Source organism: Corella eumyota, chromosome 1, assembly GCF_963082875.1.
Source record: "Corella eumyota chromosome 1, kaCorEumy4.1, whole genome shotgun sequence".
Lineage (NCBI taxonomy): Eukaryota > Metazoa > Chordata > Ascidiacea > Phlebobranchia > Corellidae > Corella > Corella eumyota.
The window spans coordinates 10,839,847-10,859,757 of record NC_137490.1 but is presented as its reverse complement, the minus strand read 5'-3'; the positions used below and the strand labels follow the sequence as shown (position 1 = coordinate 10,859,757).

At 31.3% G+C, this 19,911-nt stretch overlaps 2 protein-coding genes across 4 annotated transcripts in view; one reads left to right on the top strand and one right to left on the bottom strand.

Moving 5' to 3' along the window:
• The window catches only part of LOC145760398 (uncharacterized), a 33,476-nt gene that overhangs the window by 10,061 nt on the left and 3,504 nt on the right, over nucleotides 1-19,911 (top strand). For all 3 annotated transcript variants that reach the window (XM_082574285.1, XM_082574300.1, XM_082574293.1), the window contains exons 26-45: nucleotides 188-349; nucleotides 694-838; nucleotides 1,027-1,176; nucleotides 1,384-1,537; nucleotides 1,892-2,051; nucleotides 2,303-2,482; nucleotides 2,639-2,832; nucleotides 3,297-3,382; nucleotides 3,476-3,630; nucleotides 4,218-4,325; nucleotides 4,449-4,608; nucleotides 4,958-5,163; nucleotides 5,326-5,424; nucleotides 5,558-5,708; nucleotides 6,119-6,250; nucleotides 6,437-6,631; nucleotides 14,943-15,088; nucleotides 15,666-15,860; nucleotides 16,420-16,563; nucleotides 16,756-16,907. In XM_082574285.1, coding sequence (XP_082430411.1) covers nucleotides 188-349; nucleotides 694-838; nucleotides 1,027-1,176; nucleotides 1,384-1,537; nucleotides 1,892-2,051; nucleotides 2,303-2,482; nucleotides 2,639-2,832; nucleotides 3,297-3,382; nucleotides 3,476-3,630; nucleotides 4,218-4,325; nucleotides 4,449-4,608; nucleotides 4,958-5,163; nucleotides 5,326-5,424; nucleotides 5,558-5,708; nucleotides 6,119-6,250; nucleotides 6,437-6,631; nucleotides 14,943-15,088; nucleotides 15,666-15,860; nucleotides 16,420-16,563; nucleotides 16,756-16,907 — 3,074 coding nt within the window. The remainder of the gene's footprint in view (nucleotides 1-187; nucleotides 350-693; nucleotides 839-1,026; nucleotides 1,177-1,383; nucleotides 1,538-1,891; nucleotides 2,052-2,302; nucleotides 2,483-2,638; nucleotides 2,833-3,296; nucleotides 3,383-3,475; nucleotides 3,631-4,217; nucleotides 4,326-4,448; nucleotides 4,609-4,957; nucleotides 5,164-5,325; nucleotides 5,425-5,557; nucleotides 5,709-6,118; nucleotides 6,251-6,436; nucleotides 6,632-14,942; nucleotides 15,089-15,665; nucleotides 15,861-16,419; nucleotides 16,564-16,755; nucleotides 16,908-19,911) is intronic.
• Nucleotides 6,640-14,434, bottom strand: LOC145760438 (uncharacterized). Its single transcript, XM_082574333.1, has 12 exons — nucleotides 14,355-14,434; nucleotides 11,962-12,134; nucleotides 11,566-11,797; nucleotides 11,144-11,430; nucleotides 9,968-10,135; nucleotides 9,606-9,803; nucleotides 9,243-9,479; nucleotides 8,385-9,136; nucleotides 8,031-8,262; nucleotides 7,667-7,927; nucleotides 7,388-7,527; nucleotides 6,640-7,171 (listed from the first exon to the last, which is right to left on the bottom strand). The coding sequence occupies exons 1-12, from the start codon at nucleotides 14,395-14,397 to the stop codon at nucleotides 6,973-6,975; spliced, it is 2,922 nt and encodes a 973-aa protein (XP_082430459.1). The 5' UTR covers nucleotides 14,398-14,434; the 3' UTR covers nucleotides 6,640-6,972.

Genomic DNA, 19,911 nt, shown 5'->3' with positions numbered 1-19,911 from the left:
ATTATATTGATCACCTACTAACTTTAACAGTTTTCGCATATATGTGAGTATTTATGATATTAGGTTTATTCACGTCATTGCAACATTTAAAATTTTTTTCTGAAAGTATTTAATTCAGTTGATATTGTATAAACATTTTTTGTTTTATTCAAATATTAATATGATTTTGTTAAATTTAAATAATTAGAGCTGCAGAGGCATTTATATCGATTCAACTAGAAAAAACAGGACCAAGAGATGTGGTAGTTAATGCTTTTATACATAAGAAGGAAACAAGTGGGATGATGTTAAGGAAACCTGGTGAGGTTGAAAAACTGAAGCGAACGTTAATTGCTGATTTCTGCAGAGAGTATGTATTAATTTATAATTATTGGTTGAATGAATAAAAATACTGTGCTATGTTACTTAAATTTATATATTAAAAGTTACTGTATGATAGCTTTAGTCAAGATTTTAGTTGTCATAATATGGTTCCAAATCTTAAATAATATTTGCAGTTATAGTTTACCCACACACAACAAAGGGCAGTTATATTTATTTTGCAAGGCTTTTAATAGAACATACATATAGGCAAATGAACATTGCTCACTAAAACCAATTATATATAGATTTCAATATTTTAATGTTATTTATTTTAAGGGCTGATTATTTAGCAAAAGTTAAGTAAAATTTTTTAAAGTTGAATTTGTTTAGGGTTTCATTTCGTATGAACTTGTATGCATTAAGATCACAAATTATTTCTTGCTACTCAAACATGATGAACATTTTAGAAAAATTTCCAACTATTAGAGATAAATATTTCATGATTGGACAATCTGGTGAAAAGAAAAGAAAACAGGTAAATGCATGTACATTTTATAAACTTTGGTTAAAACTATTTTAAAATTTAATTAATATATCTATTTTATTAGCATTTATTAAGATAAATATGTTGCCTGGGTACAAAACTTTTTATGATTTTTTCATTGTACTAATATTTTTGATAATCAGACAACTTCAATAATTTAAAATAATATATTTTTTTAGGATGATGTAGAAGGAATGATACCTGATCCGAGGATCTTAAGAAAACGGCCTCGAAGAGTTTTATCCCCAGATGGAAAGAATTTTCTTAATCTTTGGTTTGTTCCGCATTTTACTGAGATCATAATGAGTCATCGAAACCTGGATTATGAAGTAAACAAATTGTTCTCATATATACTTAACCTAATTTTAATATTTAAAAATAAAATAAAATTAATTTTTTTATTGCATTTTTGTAATAAGTATGTTTCCTTTAAAAAATTCCAGGGTTAATTATTTTGTAAACTGCTACAAATTACATTGTTTCACCCTTAAACATGTAAGCAAATCAGTACAAAAATAAAATATTTTAAATTTTAGAATCAGCATAATATTTTGACAACATGGTTGAAAATAGCTTCATCCTTACATGATATTGTGTTATATGTTTGTGCTCATACCCAACTCGGTAATGTGGAGTTTGACAACAATTTAAATAGCACAGAAATAAGTGCTGATTGGGGTGGGAAAGAAGGTAGGGGAGACACTATATTAAAATGCCAATACAATAAAACATATTATAAAGAATTCTCAATGAGAAGGCCTGTTTTTTGGTTAAAAAAGGCATTTTTTAATAACATAGTACATGAGCTCGTAGGCTTCATCCCCTCTGCTTTCATGCTGTAGCACCCTTGAGTAAGGCGATTTAAACGTTATGAACTTCTGCTGAGTCAGCTTTTAATCACAATGTAAGTATCGGGCAATTATAATATGTTTGGAGAAGTCGACCTTTTCACATTGAGGATAAAGATATACAAAAAAAAATAGTTTTATATTTCAGAAAAATGTATTAATGTCTGAATTTCATAAATTTAAATAAATATTTAAGGTATTGGTGCTGAGTTGTCTGAAATCCAACAACAGATTAATGTGTTATCATCCCATCCTACCCCATATACCAAAGATCCTTTACAAGTTGCTGAATTATTAACCCTAAGAAGGGATTCTCATCTTATGTCCTTTGATACTGCTGTGAGATGTACTATGAGGTAGTTTTTAACCTGTTTGTTTCTTTAAATGGTCCTGATATCATAATAATGATATTTGTTAACTTGATATATGTTTTTGAAAAGAAATTATTAAAAAATAATCTACCAACTTATGTTTAGTGGCACAAAATTTATTTATGAAAACTTGACATAATTTTGATACTTAAATTTTAGGTTATTAGACTACTTGTAGTAATAAGTAGTAATAACCACTAGAATTCATTTGTATTATAATTTTTTTCTGGTTTTAGAGAAACATTTTTGGCCACTGACAGATCTTCAGCTTACCAATCAATTACTGATAACATTTATTTTGCCTTGCCACCTCTTACTGATGTCTGTGAGACAAATCTAACTTCCATACAACTAAATTTACCTGAAATACTTGAACCTGGGTCTGAAAAGGCAAATCAACTTTTTCCATGGCTAAGGTAACCCTAAACTAAAACAAAAATTGAATAATTTTTTTTGTTTTTTTTTACAATTTTGATAATCATATATCAAAAATTTACATTTTAAATTTTTTTTTGTATTTATTTTTTCACGACATGGAATGATGAAACAATATTTTAACCCTTGTGTATTAGTTTTCAAAGTGCAAATGGCCAACACCCAACTTCATATCCAGAGTATTGGCACAATATGGAGCATTGTGTACAACTGTGTTTAGCTGGTTTAAATACCTCTGACAAAAAATGTGCAAACGGTGAAATATTGGGTGTGTCTCTTTTGTTGGAAGAAATTTTACAAAGTGGTACTGAACCATACAAAGAGCTAAGCAGTAAGTTTTAATACTTGATCAATAAATCTTTTACTTAGTTGTTTATTGAATGGAGTTTTTTAAAACAATGTTTATTGGCTATTATTGTACTCAATTTTTTGGATATTATATTCCCAGTGTGGATAAATTGACTATGTTCCCAGTGTGGATAAATTGAACAGTTTAAACATAGGATTCTAATTGTTACCGCGACCCTGTCTCGAATTGCCTTTTACATTTTTGGACATTATTGAGCATTTTGTCTGTCAATTAACCTGATAATTGGTTTAAGCTTTTCAGAAGTTTGCACTGTTTATAACAAGTTACACATAGCCCTAACATGGATGCAGTGAAAATCAAACCTATGACCTCATGCTGTAAAGCCAAATGTTTAAATCACTAGACCTTATAGCTGGTTGTCTGTATGGTGCAACATTTAGAATTTTAAAAATAAAATTATTTGTGTTATTTTTCTTGTGAAAAAGATGGTGAAAGTGAAATGACAAAGGGATTTCTTATGCTTTACCAAGTTGGTAAAAATGCTGGTTCTAGACCTGGTAGTGGTAATAAGGTAGGTTTTAAAAACAATTTTTATTTAAATATGCTACTTTACAAAATTTATTTTTACCACGAAAATATTTTCACCAGAAAAAATTTTTACTAGGATAAGTCAATCACCACAAAAAAGAAGGGGAAGCAAGAAGAAAAAGAAGAAGATGAGGAAGGAAATCAAGAGAAGAAAAAAGAAAAGAAAGAAGAAGAAGTCCTAGATCCAAAACAACCTTTGTCAAAACTTACCTACCCAATTCAATCTTACAAGTAAGTTAATTTGTAAAATAAATAGAATACTTATCAAAAACATTATGTTATAGAATATTTTTACAATTTTTTGGGGGTAAGACAAAATAGATTTTTTTTTGCGAAAAAAAGTAAAATATGTAACAAAACTAGCCTCCGCCCCCGCTATGTTTTTACCAAGTCAAATGTTAATATTATGACACAATATGGTTAGAGTCAACTTATATATTGTCACTTAATGTTATTTTTATTACGTGTTTTTTCAACTTTAAAATTGAAGACTTTTATAAGCTTTCAGTATCACTAGCGGCTTAATGTGGTGGTTAGAACCCTCGATTTAAAAAAGGCTTGAGTGTATGATCAATAATAGTCATGAGTAAGCTTTTGCAATGTCTTTGAATAAGATAAGATTTTGCAATGTCTTTGATTATGGTAATTACTTAGTAATCTTTCAAACTGCCAAAGACAGTTTAAAAATGGGTTCAAAGACAGTTTGAAAACAAATGTTAACCTCTGTTTAGGCCGTAATAACTGCTTTCCTATATCTAGGATAAATATTTAAAAAATTAAAGGCAGCTTTTTTAAATTTATAAATTGGTATTTTTTAGGTTAATGAACACGTTTATGAAACTAAGAAAACAACTTGAGATTTTGAAGGAAGAATGGGGCAATAAGAAATTACAAGTTGAATCAATTTCAACTACAAATGTTTATAGGTGAAAAACAACAATTCTTGGATATCATTATACTTTTTATCTTAATGCATTAAAATTACTATTATTGAACTAGACAGTTTATTCTAGTATTTACACTTTTAAGTTAGGTTCTAATTTTTTTAGAGAATTTCAAAAAGTTTTTCGGGCCGAGGTCATGTTGCCGGTTTACTCTTCTATATCCCGACAGTTTGGGAGGTTTGATGAATATAATGATATTGCATCAGATGATCAACTAATTAAACCACCCGCTGGAGCTGCGGTGTTTACCGTTAACGCTGCGCTGGTGAGTAAAAATAACGGTGTAGTGAGAAAGGTCGGTAGTAGCGTATACCTGGTCATGTCATAGATTTGCAATAATAAAGGTTTTGGGTATAGGCCGCATCAATGCTTTTTTATAGGCCCGGCTTTTCCGAATATATATCGCAGACGGCCCCCTATAAAAAACCTTTTTATTTTATTTAAGGTCACCCCCAGTATTCGGCAACTTTTTAATCTATTTATACATGTTTTTTATGCCCAATTAACACCTACCTACTTATTTTATCTTGCTTGAAGATGGGCAAAATTATATTTTGAACACCAGTTATTAAATATTAAACATATATGGTATTTAATCCACATTTATTATTTAGTTGATTAAATTATTGGAGTTTCTTGAATGTTCGATGATATCTGATGTTCGTCAACATGTTGCTAAAGAACTTAGCCTGGTTCTGGCTGAGCGATCACGCGAAGAAAGCGCTCTCCCAACTGAACTCTGGAGCCATCCAGTGGCAACTGGGGTGCGGGAAAATTTTACCATAAACCGACCACATATTGTTGAAGATTTTGTGCAAAGGTTAGTTATCAACTTTTTGACTATTGTGTGAATTGTATTAAAAAACGATTTCATATTAAAACGATTCCAAGTAAAAAATTAGGAGCTTAACACAAATTAAATTGTTTTTTTTTTGATTTTTATTTAAATTGGTAAAAATTGTGTTTTTGTTATAAATTTTAGATTGTTATCTGAAAGTGAGACACAAAATGGAGATATTATTTTTAATAAAAAACACTTAAATTCCTCGCTTTCGAGACTCGCTTCTGATGTTATGCAACGGTAAATTTATTAAAAAAATAATAAAATCTAAGTTAATAAAAAGTACATTTTAAATTAGATTTTTTTATCACAATATTTTAATATATTTGTACAATTTAGTTTTCTAACTTCTTATATTCTAATTTTTTTAAAGCGAACGAGAAAATTATGAAAGTTATTCGATTTATTATGAGAATATACTACGTCATCATCATCATTTACTTTACATGAAAGAACTCGAATTAAAAGCGATTAAATCCAAACATGGACCCACTTTAGGCAACAGCGATGGTGTAGTTGCGCAGGTTTGAAATTAAGAACAATTTTTTTGAAAATAATGGTAAAAAATATTTTAAAACCAGTCAGATACTGTTTTTAAAAAGGCCTGTTCACACGACAAGGTAACGTTGCGTTACGTAACTTTACGAGTTCTAGGGATTTCTTTATAAAGTTTTAATAAAAAATATCTAATAAAAGTATACCGCCTACGAAATCTTACGTAACTTTTGCAAAATTTCGTACGTGTGAACGACTCTGTTTATTTTAAATGGTTGCAAAATCTTGTTGCGTTGCGTACGTCGTGTAAACAGGCCTTAAAAACCATATCCGCAATGCGACCTAAAACCAAGATTTTGCATGTTGTATTTACTACGCTATGCATTTTCCTGTTTGAACCTTTTATTTTATTCTGAAAAAAAATCTGTTTAAATTGAAGTTTCAACTTGCTGATCGAAGTCACGAGTTATTGTTAGAGATCACAGCATTAAGAGCCAAGATTACTGAGATGAGGGAACAGAGTATTGGGATGGAACAAGATGTGAGAGAGGAAGTGAGGAGTGATTATCAGGTAAGATTTTTATTTTGTTCATAAATATTAAAATTTTATTTTTTTGCTCTTTGTTTTTTTAATATTTTTTTTATTATGTTTTTCTTTTCATTTACTCTATATTTTTTTTTACACAATTTTTTTTTATTTTTTTTTTGTTTTATTTTTTTGGTGTTATTTATATATTATTTGTTAACTATTAAATAGGAATTGGTTGAAAACTTGTTTGAAATGTGCTTCCAAATGAAAGCAAAGTTAGCACAATGTCATCTAACCATTCATGATGACGTCAGATCGCTTATCGCCGAATCACGTGATGAGGCCATGAGGTCACTAGGTAAACTTAAGAATGACACTCCTACTTCGACGGCTAAAGAGAGACTCAAAACCATCAACATTAAGGTAATCAATTTTCTATGTTAATAGCATTGTTATCATGTTATATTGTAACATAAAAAAGAACATATTTATCTTAATAGCTTAAGCTTTTTTGTTTGTTTTTATTTGCGTAAAATAATGCTATGAAACTGTATTGGAACATATAAAAACAATACATTGCTTAACTTAACCGAACCAAGCAACTTGTCTGTCACGTGATGGTGACGTCAAAATAATACCTTCGTTTACCAAAATGGTGTTTCTTAAGCTACAAATGTTAAGGCCTTAAATTCACCCTTTGTTTAACTAATTACTACACCCTACGCACGTGCGCTCTAACGTCAGAACGTGGTTTATGACGTCATCTAGTTCGCGGCGCTTACACCGCGATAAACCTTCACAACTTTGCTGTCGTCTGCAACCGCAATTGCGCCGTCCGAAAACACTGCGATTGCGTGCGGAAAGGCGAGGCCGTCTTCCTTGGTGATTACGTGACCCAAAAAGTCGTCGCCGTTCGACGAAAAAAGGGAGACACGGTTGTTACATTCGTCCGCTACGTAGATTCTGTGGACAGAAATTTGTAAGATTTACATTATCCAAACCTTTTATTTTATTAACAGATTTATTCAGTTAACCTGCCTACCAACAGGTTTACACATTAGCTTTAGTTTTAAAACCAACATAGTTAGGTGAGGTATGTCAAATTCTGGTTGCAATTGCACATATTACTGTTTTTATTCAATTTAAACCCGTTTATATATAAAAGTCTATGATTCTTGCCTGTTTTTTGAGTCAACTGCCACTGCACTTGGGTAACGAAACTGTCCCGCGTCGACCCCGAATGACCCAAACTTGGTTACCAGTTCACCGTTAAAATTGAAAATCTTGATGTAATGCATTCCATAATCTGGTACAATCATCTAAAATGCAGACAAAATAATATTATACGCAGACAGAAAGGCTTATGGCAGTTGTAGTTATTGGCGGTTGGTATATCAATGTAAATAATTTTTGAATTACATTTTCAAACATTTACATTTTTTGCTCTTTTAATTTTACCTGATCATCACTGTTAACAGCTATTCTGCCTGGCCATTGTGATTTTCCGGTTGCACCACTATCGATTGCCACATCTGGTATAATCCGGTTTGTACTGGTTAAAACCAGGTTATTGTTGTCGGTGTCGGCTAACACCAGGCAACCTTGTGAGTCTGTTGCCATTCCACCAAGTTTACCAAAACTGGAGTGTGGTCCGATTTGGCGAACTAACTCCCCACCTTCTGTCCACACGGTGGCGTATTTTCCGTGCGATACAGCTATCTACAGTGTAACATAAATTGAGTTGCAAATCCTATGCAAACTCCTTTGTTTTCAATATAGATTTACTTCCTTTAAACTCAATGCTACATTTACTTTAAATTACCTTCTTTCCACTCATAAACGCTGTAATACCCTTTGGCTTGAGTGAAACACCTTGGATCGTGGTTTTAAACATACCAGCTAATTTTCCACCCCCGCCCTCGTGGATCTGAATGCGATGGTTACTTGTGTCAGCCACCCATATCGTATCATCAGTACTCACTGCTATCTCTGGTGGTCCGTTAAACTGTTGGGTATCATTTCCAGCACTACCAGGCTTTTTCGCTTTGCCAATACTGGAGAAAAAATTGAAAAGTTATCACATTTACAATCTTTATATTTAAATATATTTAGGTAGGCTAGCTTTGTGTTACGTTTTATTTATGGCTAAAAATTGATCAATAAGAGAATTTCTTACCAGTATAGGAGTTTATCACAGTCGAAACTTGGAAGAATTGCAGACTCGTTTGATGATCCAACTATACTTCGAAGACTTTTCGATCTTTTAAGCATTCTCGACACAATAGAACTACCCGAGTGTTGCTCCTGGCGGTCGTATCCTATTATTGAGTCAGGAGCCCTGGGTAATGAAAGGCAATCAATGTTATCGTTAAGGATTTCTTGATTGTCGAATGGACTAGCAGGTCTTGAACGAGACGGCCTTCTGCTGATATGCGAGCCAGCAACTGATCCAGCTAGTGTACTATTACATCTAGATATTTGTTTGGGTGTTGGACATGCTTGAAATTGCCCTTCGTCTCCACTGCTCGAGAAACTGTCATCAGAGACATGGTCGTCATCTGAATCGCCGTTTATTGCCCGTCGTCGACTACCTATAATTTCAATGGCATTGTGTAAGGTGTTAAACCCGATATTCCTGATTTCCATTGGCGGTGGAGGCGGTGGTAAGTTAGGTAAATCAACTGGACTTTGCTGATTAACAGATGTTTTAGGCTTTGTAAAAATACTCATAGGTGGTGGTAGTGGTGGTGGGCAGTTTAAAGATAGATCGGGCGGCGGTGGTATTTCAGTGTGGTTGTTAGTTGGAATAAATGTAGGTGGGATTGGTGGTGAAGGGTTGTCAGCATAGAATGGAATTTCGTCATACAAAGTTTCGTTATCTGCCTCACCCAATGTCGTTTCGTTGAGAATTTCTTGTTGTTGTGCAAACTATAACAAATAAAACAGTTTATCTTTTTTTCTGTTTTCAAACAGGGAAACTATAACAACAAATCTGAACTAACATCACCTATTTGTAAATTGTTCTACTTTTTACCGTTTCTAATTCGTTTGGAGGCAAATCATAAATCGGCTCGTCATCATCATCTTCATTCATGCATGACACCGACTCAATCACGTGATTGTGAATGGGCGGTGGTGGAGGAAAGATTTCCTGAATTTGCCCTTTTTCTTGAGTTTCTCTTTTTACCTTGCTCGATTGTTTTCTGTGAACAATTTGGCCGATTTGCTCAGCCAAGTATTCGTAGTTTGGCTCGTTCGACTTAAACTTAATCTGTGAAAAAATGTCTTTAAAATATAACTTTATTACTTTATATGATTAATTTTCTTATTTTTAGTAAGGACTTTCTTTAGTCTATTTTTAAGGACCCAGTTTTACTATTTTTAACAAAATATTTACGTTTGTTTTATATCTTCTCTGTATTTCAGTAGGTAATTTTCCTGCTTTAGTTTTTTTCATTGTTTCATACACCATTCTTTTAAAGTTGTTTAGATCAAGTGGGGCTCCACCACTCTGTATTATTTTACTTGCAACACAACAACACTGAGTCACTAGCTTTAAACTTTGCATCTGCATTTCTATTGCTTCTTTTGCTTCCTTAAAATGAAAAAAAGTTTTAAAAAAATACATATTTTTCAGTTGTGAAGTTAGTTAGTTTTTTTATGTTTACTTTATTTTTGTTCTCAATTTAAAATTAAGACCCATAAAATATATGTTTAACTAAGAGTTGTGACATCACTATAACTTTTTATTTTATTAACCTTAACCGGCTTGAAATCCTTTTGAAATATAATGTCGACGTCGTCCATGAGTTGTGCTTGTTGAGAACGAATTGATGAAACGAATAGATCAGCTGATTGCTCGATTTGTCTCCGAATCAACATTTTTGCCTGCTTCACGCTGTTCTCGTATTCCTTTACTTGCTTGGTCTGTAACAACATTTTAAGTGATTTAAATGGGTACTAAAATAATTGGTTTTTGGCTGTGTGTTTTAAATTGAATTTAAAGTGTATTTATATGAACAAAACATGAATTGCCGTTGTTTTTTTTTAATATTGAAATAAGTTAATTCGTTAGTGTGTTATAGCGGTCATAGTATCTAACTACGAACCGAAAGATTTTAAGTTCGAACCGCACCAAGACCAACTCATTTGCTCTTAAGCACGGCGTTCCAATAACATATCCTTATCCCAATAAAAAATATAAAATCCATTACTTTAAGGTGATACGAAAAAAAAGGTTGAAATAATTTTTTTTTTTGCAACTTGTTAAACTGGTATTGTGGTTGTTTGTAAGATTATTGAAATTTTTAGCGGCCAGCTTTTTTATGATCTTTATTGACGTAAAAAAATTAATCTTGTTAATACGAAATTTTTAATATTGATTATCTCCTTGTGGTTATTATTTACACAACAATTTATTGACTCGGGTTTTAAAAAAAAAATTTCGTTATCTGTAAGAAATATATAACAAAAAAAATAATTGTTTGTCATTAAAATTTAAAATCCTTTTAAAATAATCTTGATTGCTAAATATCGAATTTTAAAAATTTGAAATAGATAAGTATAAAAATTTTATCTAATTTAGTTTTTATAACAATAAATTTAATTGTATCAATTAAATTTTAATGATAAAAACTTTTTAGTTAAATCAAGTACGATGCGTTGTTTAATTTGTCCTAATTACATCAACACATTAATTAATTTTGTCGCTTAAACTTACTCTTTACGTAAATAAATGTTAAGTGGAATAACCATTCGAAAACCAACTTTAATAGCTGTTACGTGTCGTCTTTTAATTTGAACTGTGTAACTTATACTAAAATTGCCTACAAGAGTTCGGTGCCCGACGTTCACAAGTTCGGTGCCCGACGTTCACAAGTAGCCCAAACAAAAAAAGCTACACCCTTACAACAGCAAAACTAAATAACTTTTTACCTGGTTTTGACAAAGTGGAATTTTTTTCTCCGCCGATTCCAGAGCTTTTTGTATTTCAAGTTTTTCTTTCGCAGAAGACACAATATTAATCGTTAAATCCTGATCACCATACAATGTAACTTTACCCGTCTGTGCGTTAACAACACCCCCATTGTGACGTGATTGTTGTTTCGAAGTACGTTTGTTAACCATTTGTTGCATGGTTGTGTTGTCTTGTAGTCCGTTCAGGTTGTTTCCGTACCACGTGGTTAATTGGCTGCATACTTTGCATCTTATCATCCATTGACCTACGTTTAAATATTATAAATCAATTGAGGTTATTTAACAAAATCGCTAAAAAAATGAAAATTTTAATATACAGTTTTGACAGAATATTTTTAAAAATAACAATTCTTTATTTTTTGAATTTTTGTTTCTTCAACCTGGGTCGACGTGTCGTTTCCTTATGCTCATAGCACACTTCTTACAAATAGTATGACTACATTGCAATTGTTTGGGTCGGGTACATATCTCTTTACATTCCTGACATGACATAAACATCTTTATCATCTCCTGAATTGTCGAGTTTTCCAAGGGGAGGGTGAAGTTTCCATCCATTTCTCCTTGTTCGATTAAGTCCTCCACTGTTCTCCTAAAGATTCTGTCGTCTGGATCCTGTGATAATTTTGCAAGAAAATTTTTTTTGTTTTTGTTTAGGTTGTTTGAAATGTTTATTAGTAACTTAGGTAAATCATTAAAACAAATGACTAAACATTTTACCTAATTGGGTATCAAAAATGCTACCAAAATATTTTAAATAACAAAAAATTGTCGTTTACGTGAACTAAGATGTTGTCTTCTTCCTCGCTTGAGGAGGAGTTAAAAAATCCTCCAACGCAACTTGCTGCTCTGGATGCTCTCCTTACAAGATTACCATGTTCATATTGTTGTAGTTGTTGTTGGTTTGTACGATTAGTTGAAGTAAGTCCTATACAACTTGCAGCGTATGAATCTAATGAATTCAGTTTAAATAAAGGTTAATACAAATCTTTTTTTTTTAATTTACTGACATACATTATTGTACATTTAACCTCACTAATGTACTGCGATATATCTTTTGCTTATTTAGTCCCTAAACAATTAAAATTTATGAAATATACAAAACGATTAGAACTGTGCATTTAAAAATATTTTTTAATATATATGTTTATGTTTAAATAGGTATTAAAATTTTAAAGCATGTTAAAATAGAAAACCTTTAAAGCGCCTTTTTAGTTACCCCACTGAACTTTATGATTGACGCTATAATAAGTGTACAGTTACCGCTCTGGAAAATAGTTTATTATTTAAACCCCCTTTTTTTTTTTGCGCCTTTTTTTTTTCTTTTGCTGACCGTTATTTAAGTTTGTAAAAAAATTTATTTTAATTAAACCACAACTTTCTGAGATATGTGTAACTTCAATATACCAGAACTGGTTTAACAAGACAACTTTTTTACATGTTTTTGGTTTAACTTACGTACATCACTTATTCTGCGTTGTTTTAACTTAATACTAAACTGTATGGTATTAAATAGTTTAAGTGTAAACGTTTAAGTCTATCTGACTTTAAATCTTACTTTTACGAGTTGTATATAAACAGTAGCAAATTACAGATGACTGACTTATGTCATATACGCTATGATCTTAAACCCTATTATGATGGATCTATTAATGACCTAAAAATCCAACGTGGTTAATACTAATACTATTAGCTATAACGTTATGTTTAACGACTTGTAATTCCCTATAAGAAAAAACAGGATTGTCTTATGTCTATTGCAGTTACACCCTACTTACAACTAAGCTGTATTGTGTAAAAAATACCTTCCCTGTTTTTGCAATAGTTAAGATGTAAACAATACATTAATGTTTGTGTTTTAGTTCCTTAGCACACGTCCTTAAGATACGAGTTTCAGAACAAATTTCTAAATTGCGAGAAGCCATTTGTTTTTTATTGTTTACGTTTAAAACCTTCTCTTGGCTGTGCGTTTACGTTTAAATACACGGTTTTTAAAAATTAAACGCGTTTTACGCAATCGTTATTTGTTAAGTCTATCAACTCTAATTACCATGTGTTACGTATTGTTTAAACCGTGACACAGTCATGGTTAGTAAGAAGCGTTGTCTTTTTGCCTTAAGGGTTTATTATTGCGGAGAGTGGCTAAGTAACTTTTCTTACGATTTAATAATTTCCTCGCCTGTTTGGTATATGACGAATACACTGCGTAATGTTGTAATCTGATTTAACGCCCACTCTTCCATAAGAATTTAACGCCCACTCTTCCATGCCATGTAAAATTCTGATTTAACGCCCACTCTTCCATGCCATGTAAAATTCTGATTTAAGGCCCACTCTTCCATGCCATGTAAAATTAATATACAAAAAGATTAAGCGTCATAACTAAATAAATTTTCCGTTTGATCAACGGTCGAAAGTTAAAATGTACCCTAAATAACGTTACTAGGTATTTTTGTATTGGTGAAGTTAAAAATTATTTTTTTGATAATTTTTGGTTAATCTTTTTTAGACAACGTTTTCCGTTTGTTTTCAAATTATACCTTGGTATATACTATAAGCGTTTAGTTTTTTTTTGACTTTTTAAAGGGAATTAGAAGATCATGTTTTGACCTGAACTAATAAACAAAAAAAAACTAGCTTATTTTAGAAAACCATAAAACATTAACTAGTATTGTGTTTGTTAAGGGGTGATATTCAGTTTTAATAAAAAATGACAACGCGTTTTTTTAATTTAAAAATAACGTTTTTTGGAAATTTTTAGTGTATGGTGAATTCACATCGCTCGAAAATAAACTACTAATAGTTTAAGCTCACATCAAGACATAAATAAATAGTTATCCGTAAAAAGGTGTATTAAGTTAAACAGTATACGTCCTTTGAAAAACACATTACCGAATTAACGTTCACCGAAAACCAATTTTTTCTAAAACAATTTTTTACAAAAATTTCCTTTGGAAACAAAATGACATTTTTCCATAGGGTTAATAAAATATGTCTTATCGTCGCAAAAACAGCGTTCTACTGCATAAAATTCCTAGATCGGTAAAATGGTTTTTAGTATTATGATAGTTAGTTAAATATGCCCACCAGCCTCTTAAAATCGCTTCTCTTTATCTTATATATACTTTAGAAAGTTTTATATTGGTTATAGTTTATTAATAAAAACGCCTACCTCTTCTACATATATCTCTTCTATGAATCGACGACGAAAACATTTTTATTTTTAATTTCTGGTTAATTTTTTAATGATTCTAAAAATAAAAAAAAATTTGATTACGATTTATTTTAATAAAATTCAAATAAAATCCATTTTCATTTTATATACCCTCCACAATTCATCACAACTTAACTTTTAATTTCAATAACTGTAAAACGTTTACGTTACTTCGCAATACTAAGTTACATAAGTCATTGCTATTTTTGACCAAAATTTTTTGAAGGCAGATTAATTTTTTCTGAAAATCTAGTTGACACCAACTTTTTAATCGCGTTAAATAATTGACACTAAACGTGATTAAAATTGAAGTTTCAATTTGTCGCTTATACTTCATTTAATTACCATTTGAGTTATTTTTTTACTAAAACATCTGATAATTGTACATTTGTAACTAATTACTCTAAGTTTGGTATCGCATTGTTACTATATTTAAGACAAATTAGATAAAAGAAAAGTTATGATTTAAAAATAGTGTGTAAATATATATTTAATTAACTTATTTATTGTTTTTTTTTAATTAACGAAAAATTATTTTTTTATTAGGAAAAACAAATACAGAACATGCAGCATAAAGAATACGAGCTCAACACTTTGCTCACCAAACTAAATGCTCTTCATCACTGGAAGCGTTCTACCACTAGCGGGCGTTATAAGGTCACTGTTGAAAGACTCACACAAGACGTGAACAGGTAAATATAAGTTGAAATAACAAGCAATAAGCCGTAGAAAACTTAGGCAGAATTAGGTTAATAGTTTGTTACTACCTCAGCTCTTGGTTAAAGAGATTGCTTGTGTAAGATTCTTACTACCAAATTTTTAATGTTTGAATGCAGAAAGTTAATTTAACGTTAACCCGAATTAAAATCATTAGTTATTTAATCCTTGATTCAATAATCTTGAGCTAGTTAACCTAACGTTAGCGTTAACTTAAGTTGAAATTATCTTGACGTTATGTATTCGAAACTAAAACAACTAAAATAAATTTTGCACTGTTTTTTTGTTTTGTAAAACTTGTTTTTAAGACCGTTTTTTTATTGGCCAAGCTGTCTGTTTTTGTACTTAAAAACTTTAAAAAATAACAAGGATATCTAAATGTAATTACACTGTAGTTTTGGCCTTATTTCTATACTAAACTTCCTAACTTTTTTTTTATTTTTTTTTTTCAAAATACCAAGTATCAACCCTGCTAAAGGTAAGCTAATATCGTACCGCTTATATAAAAATGGTTTCTTAATAAATTAATCCAAACATTTTGCTGGTTTGTAGAACTCGGAGAGATTGTCTTAGCAAGCAACTGGTTTCAAAACAGGAATCTAGTTTGTTAAAAGAAGAGCTGACGTCAGCACGAAGGTCGTTGCAGGATTCGCACGAGAGATTAGCCGTCATTTTCGAGCAAATTGATTTAGAAAAAAGAATACAAAAAGAGAGAGAACACAGAGAATTGCAAGAAGAAAGAAACAGGTAAAAAAGATTCAATAACTATTTAATTGTTAGTTTTTTAATAAAGTTAAATCGAACTTTAACAAAAACTTACTTTACAACTACATATAAATTAAAGCTACTTCTGAAACTTCACAGCGTCTTAATTCAACTTGCTTACATTTTTTGTGGCTTAAATTAAATTTAAAACAGGTTTACTGGCTATCTTAACCACATTCAGTCCATTTTAAATTACTTTTAATTTAAAGGGCGTCTATCATCTTAATTTAAAAGCGCAATCTGCGATTTTAAACCGATTCACAATTGCACATTAAACTGTTAAGGTTAACACCCACAAATTAATAATACTTAAAAATAGCTGCATTTTTATAAAATTGCTCGTCTGCCTTTCAAAGAATTTTTATTGAAATACAGGCTCGTTTTTACGTTTAAAACATTCAAAATGATTAAACGTTAATTGCAATTGGTCTTATACCTTATATCCTTGTTATAAAGGTTATAGAATTGTTTTTATTGCTGTGAATTAAGGTTAAAAACTTTATGTTTCAACTTCTAAATTGACATTTAAAATTTTTCGCAGGCGACAGTTGGCACAGGCCCAACGCAGAGACATGGAGAGGTTAATGATTGAAGTCCAAGAAAAAGACAAACGCCTCCATTCGTTATCACGTGAAGCTGAAAAGAACGCGAAATTGGATAAGAACCAACAAGCCAAAATACAAAGGTAATATTTTCGTACCTAGCTCACTATTTTCCCCGTGTTTTTGCAAGCACAACAAAAGTTTTTTGTTAAGTTGGGAGTATTTCGTATTTTTTTGTTGTTTTACAATAAAAACGTTTTAACATATATAATTAAATTTTTTTCTACTACCCTTATTTTTTTTAAGTATTTTTTTTAATAAATTTTTGAATTTAGGAATCTTAAACAAATGCATACTCAACTCTCACTTGAGCGAAACTTAAAACTTGATGCATTTGATCGCGTGGATTGCTTACAAGCTCAAGCAATGGAGTCAGAGAGAGAAGTCACTGTTCATATACCAAGTCGACCGAACAGTGCTACTTTAAGTATGTTGTTTTTAATCAGTGGCGGCTCGTCTATGTAGCTAATGGGGCTAAAACCCCCACTTTTTAACATGTTTTTTTTTAATTATAATTTATTTTATTTTGAATAATATTTGTTTTTTCGGCAATGTTTTTTGCTAAAATTATTAAAAATATTAAAAATTAGCGCCTATTTTGGCCACGAAATACGCCAAAATTTTCGAAAAACGTAGCGTAAACATGTGAGGGCTAAACCAAAATTAGCCCCACGGGCTGTCAAATAAAAAATATTTTAACGCTGTTTTTGCCTTCAGGATTCCGAAATTTAAAAAAAAGTTGAGAACTTGAATCAAAAAGTGGGGCTAAGCCAACCATAAAGTTGCCAAATAATTTGACAATTTTAGCTTTGTGATTTTTTTAAATTTGACGTTCAATTTACTTAGTAATTAAAATATAAAATAATTAAAACATAATTTGGGTATTTTATGATTTTCTCTGGAGGTAATAAGTCCCTAAATAATATTTTTAAGTTAACAAATAAAAATAATCAATTGGATTTTTGTATGAAAGGTCGTCGCACAAGTTTTAGAAAGGGCGTGCACATGTCTTGCGGAAACAGTCATTTTAGGCTAATTCCGCATACGTTTTTTTAGTAAAAAAATGTATAAATTTGTTAATTTTAATTGAATTTTGGTAGTGTTTTTAGCCAAATGTTATTTATTTATTGATTGGCAGTCGAAGTAAAGTGCAGAGTTTATTCTGCCTGCCCACTCCATATCCAGCCAGTCAGCCCAAACGGCGAACGCCATGATTAGCAGATTAGAGTTTTGCCATATATAAAAAAATATCTAATCGTGGAAAACTTGAAAAAACCAAACTGTGTACTAAAATAGTTTGTTGGCTATTATTTTTTTTATCATTTTAGCAAGCATTATTTAAACAGAAAATAGCAAGTATTTTGCTTAGTTGTAATTTGGTATAAGACTGATAAGAACAAGTTTGTGATTTCTTAGTAATATTTCGACTATTTTTGTGGATACCATAAACCATGAACCAGGTTGATTGTATTCTGAAAAGTTTTCCTTTGAGTTTTGAGGCAAGGTTAGACTTGAAGCGCCTTGGACCTCATCAGCCAAAATGTATTGAAATAAAAAGTACAGGCCCTAAGCAAAACCGAAAGTTTAATGTTCAGTGGTTTTCGAGAAAGGAATGGCTTACTGTAAGCGAGGAAAAAAAAAGTTTATTTTGCTTTTACTGCCTTTTGTTTTGAAAAGGTGAAGAAAAAGAAGTTACTTGGTCAAAGGAAGGTTTTAAAGATATAAAACATATTTCAGAAAAAATAAAGCGACATGAGAGTTCAAAAATGCACATTACCAATGCACTTTCATATAGCCTACTAGGAACAGTAGATATTCAGTCACAGATCAGTGTAGGACACAGCTTATCTGTTGAGAGGCACAATGAAATTGTTAAAAAGAATAGACACATTCTCGACCTCATTGTTGACTGTTTAAAATTTTGTGGAGTACATGAAATAGGTATGCGAGGACATGATGAATCAGAAGGTTCCTTTAACCGAGGCATATTTTTGGATTTATTGCAGCAAATAGCAAAATCGGATAACGTTTTAAAAGAGCATTTGGAAAGTGCCACAGTAAATAAATACACATCCAAGACAATCCAAAATGAACTTTTAGATTGCATGTTTACTGTATATAGAAATACATTAGAGAATGACATAGGTAATGCTGATTTTGTTGCTGTTCAAGCAGATGAGACAACTGATATTGCCAATCGATCACAATTTGCAGTACTTCTTAGATTTGTAGTGGATGGCTATCCTGTTGAACGGTTTCTGTCATATTATGAAGCTAATGATCGTACTGCTGATGGTATGACCTCCCTTTTAAAACATGCACTTCAACCTTTTCATCTAAAAGAAAAGCTTATTGCCCAGACATATGATGGTGCATCTGTTATGAGTGGGAAAAAAAATGGCGTTCAAAAAAAAATGCAGGAATGTTTTCCCCATGCCAAATTTGTGCACTGTTATGCTCACCAACTAAACCTGATACTAAAGCATGCATGTCAAAGTATTAAAAGCATTAAGTTGTTTTTTGCCAACTTGTCTGGATTCTCTACCTTTTTGTCTCCGAAACGTTCAGATGTGTTACGATCAGTTTGTGAAAAACGACTTCCAAGACCATGTGAAACAAGATGGAATTTTCAATCTCGAGCTGTCCAAAGTGTTTTAAATAATAAGGAGAATCTTTTAGCAACTTTTGAAAAGATTCTTAATGAAACACACTGGGACATAACTTCAACACAAGGATGTATTGGATCGACACAACTTTTAAAAGATACAACATTTCTTTACTTTTTGAAGTTTTTCAATGATGTCTTTCACCATACAGATATATTGTATAATATTCTGCAGTCAAGAGAATCGACTGGGGTGACTGTTGCCTTTGCTATTGATTCATTTCAGAAGGTTATTAATGATATTCGTGGAAAACTTGTGGAACCTAGTATGGAATTTTGTCCAGAGTTGTCAAAACGCCAAAGGGTTGCTACTTCTTCAAGATTGCTGTGCGCAAATGCAAAAGAAGCCTGTGATATAATAATTGTTGAAATTATTAATCGATTTAGCAACATAAAACAATTTGAGTCGTTCTCATTAGTTAATCCATGTTTGTTTGAAAGGTTTAAAAACATATTTCCAGTTAACTTGGTTAAACAGTTGGTACTGGGTTACCCCATGATAGATAGTTTAAAGCTGGCCAACGAACTTAAAGTGTTGTACACTAACAACAGCTTTGAAAACATTAAATCAGTTGTGGGTTTGAATTCATTTCTGATAAAAGGTTCACTTTTGAATACTTTTTCTGAAGTTAGTAAGGTTATAGGAATAGTTTTAACTACTCCAATTGCAACTGCAGAATCTGAGAGGTGTTTTAGTACTTTAAAACGAATTAAAACATTTTCAAGAAACACCATGAGCCAAGATAGGTTAAATGCTTTAGCAGTC

Excerpts from the sequence above, each read along its gene's own strand:
- LOC145760438 (XM_082574333.1), bottom strand. The coding sequence starts at position 14,397 with ATGTTTTCGTCGTCGATTCATAGAAGAGATATATGTAGAAGAG. Across the intron at positions 10,136-11,143 it reads TTCCACTTTGTCAAAACCAG|ACCAAGCAAGTAAAGGAATA; the intron begins GTAAAAAGTTAT and ends ATGTTGTTACAG. Across the intron at positions 9,480-9,605 it reads AGAGAAGATATAAAACAAAC|ATTAAGTTTAAGTCGAACGA; the intron begins GTAAATATTTTG and ends ATTTTTTCACAG.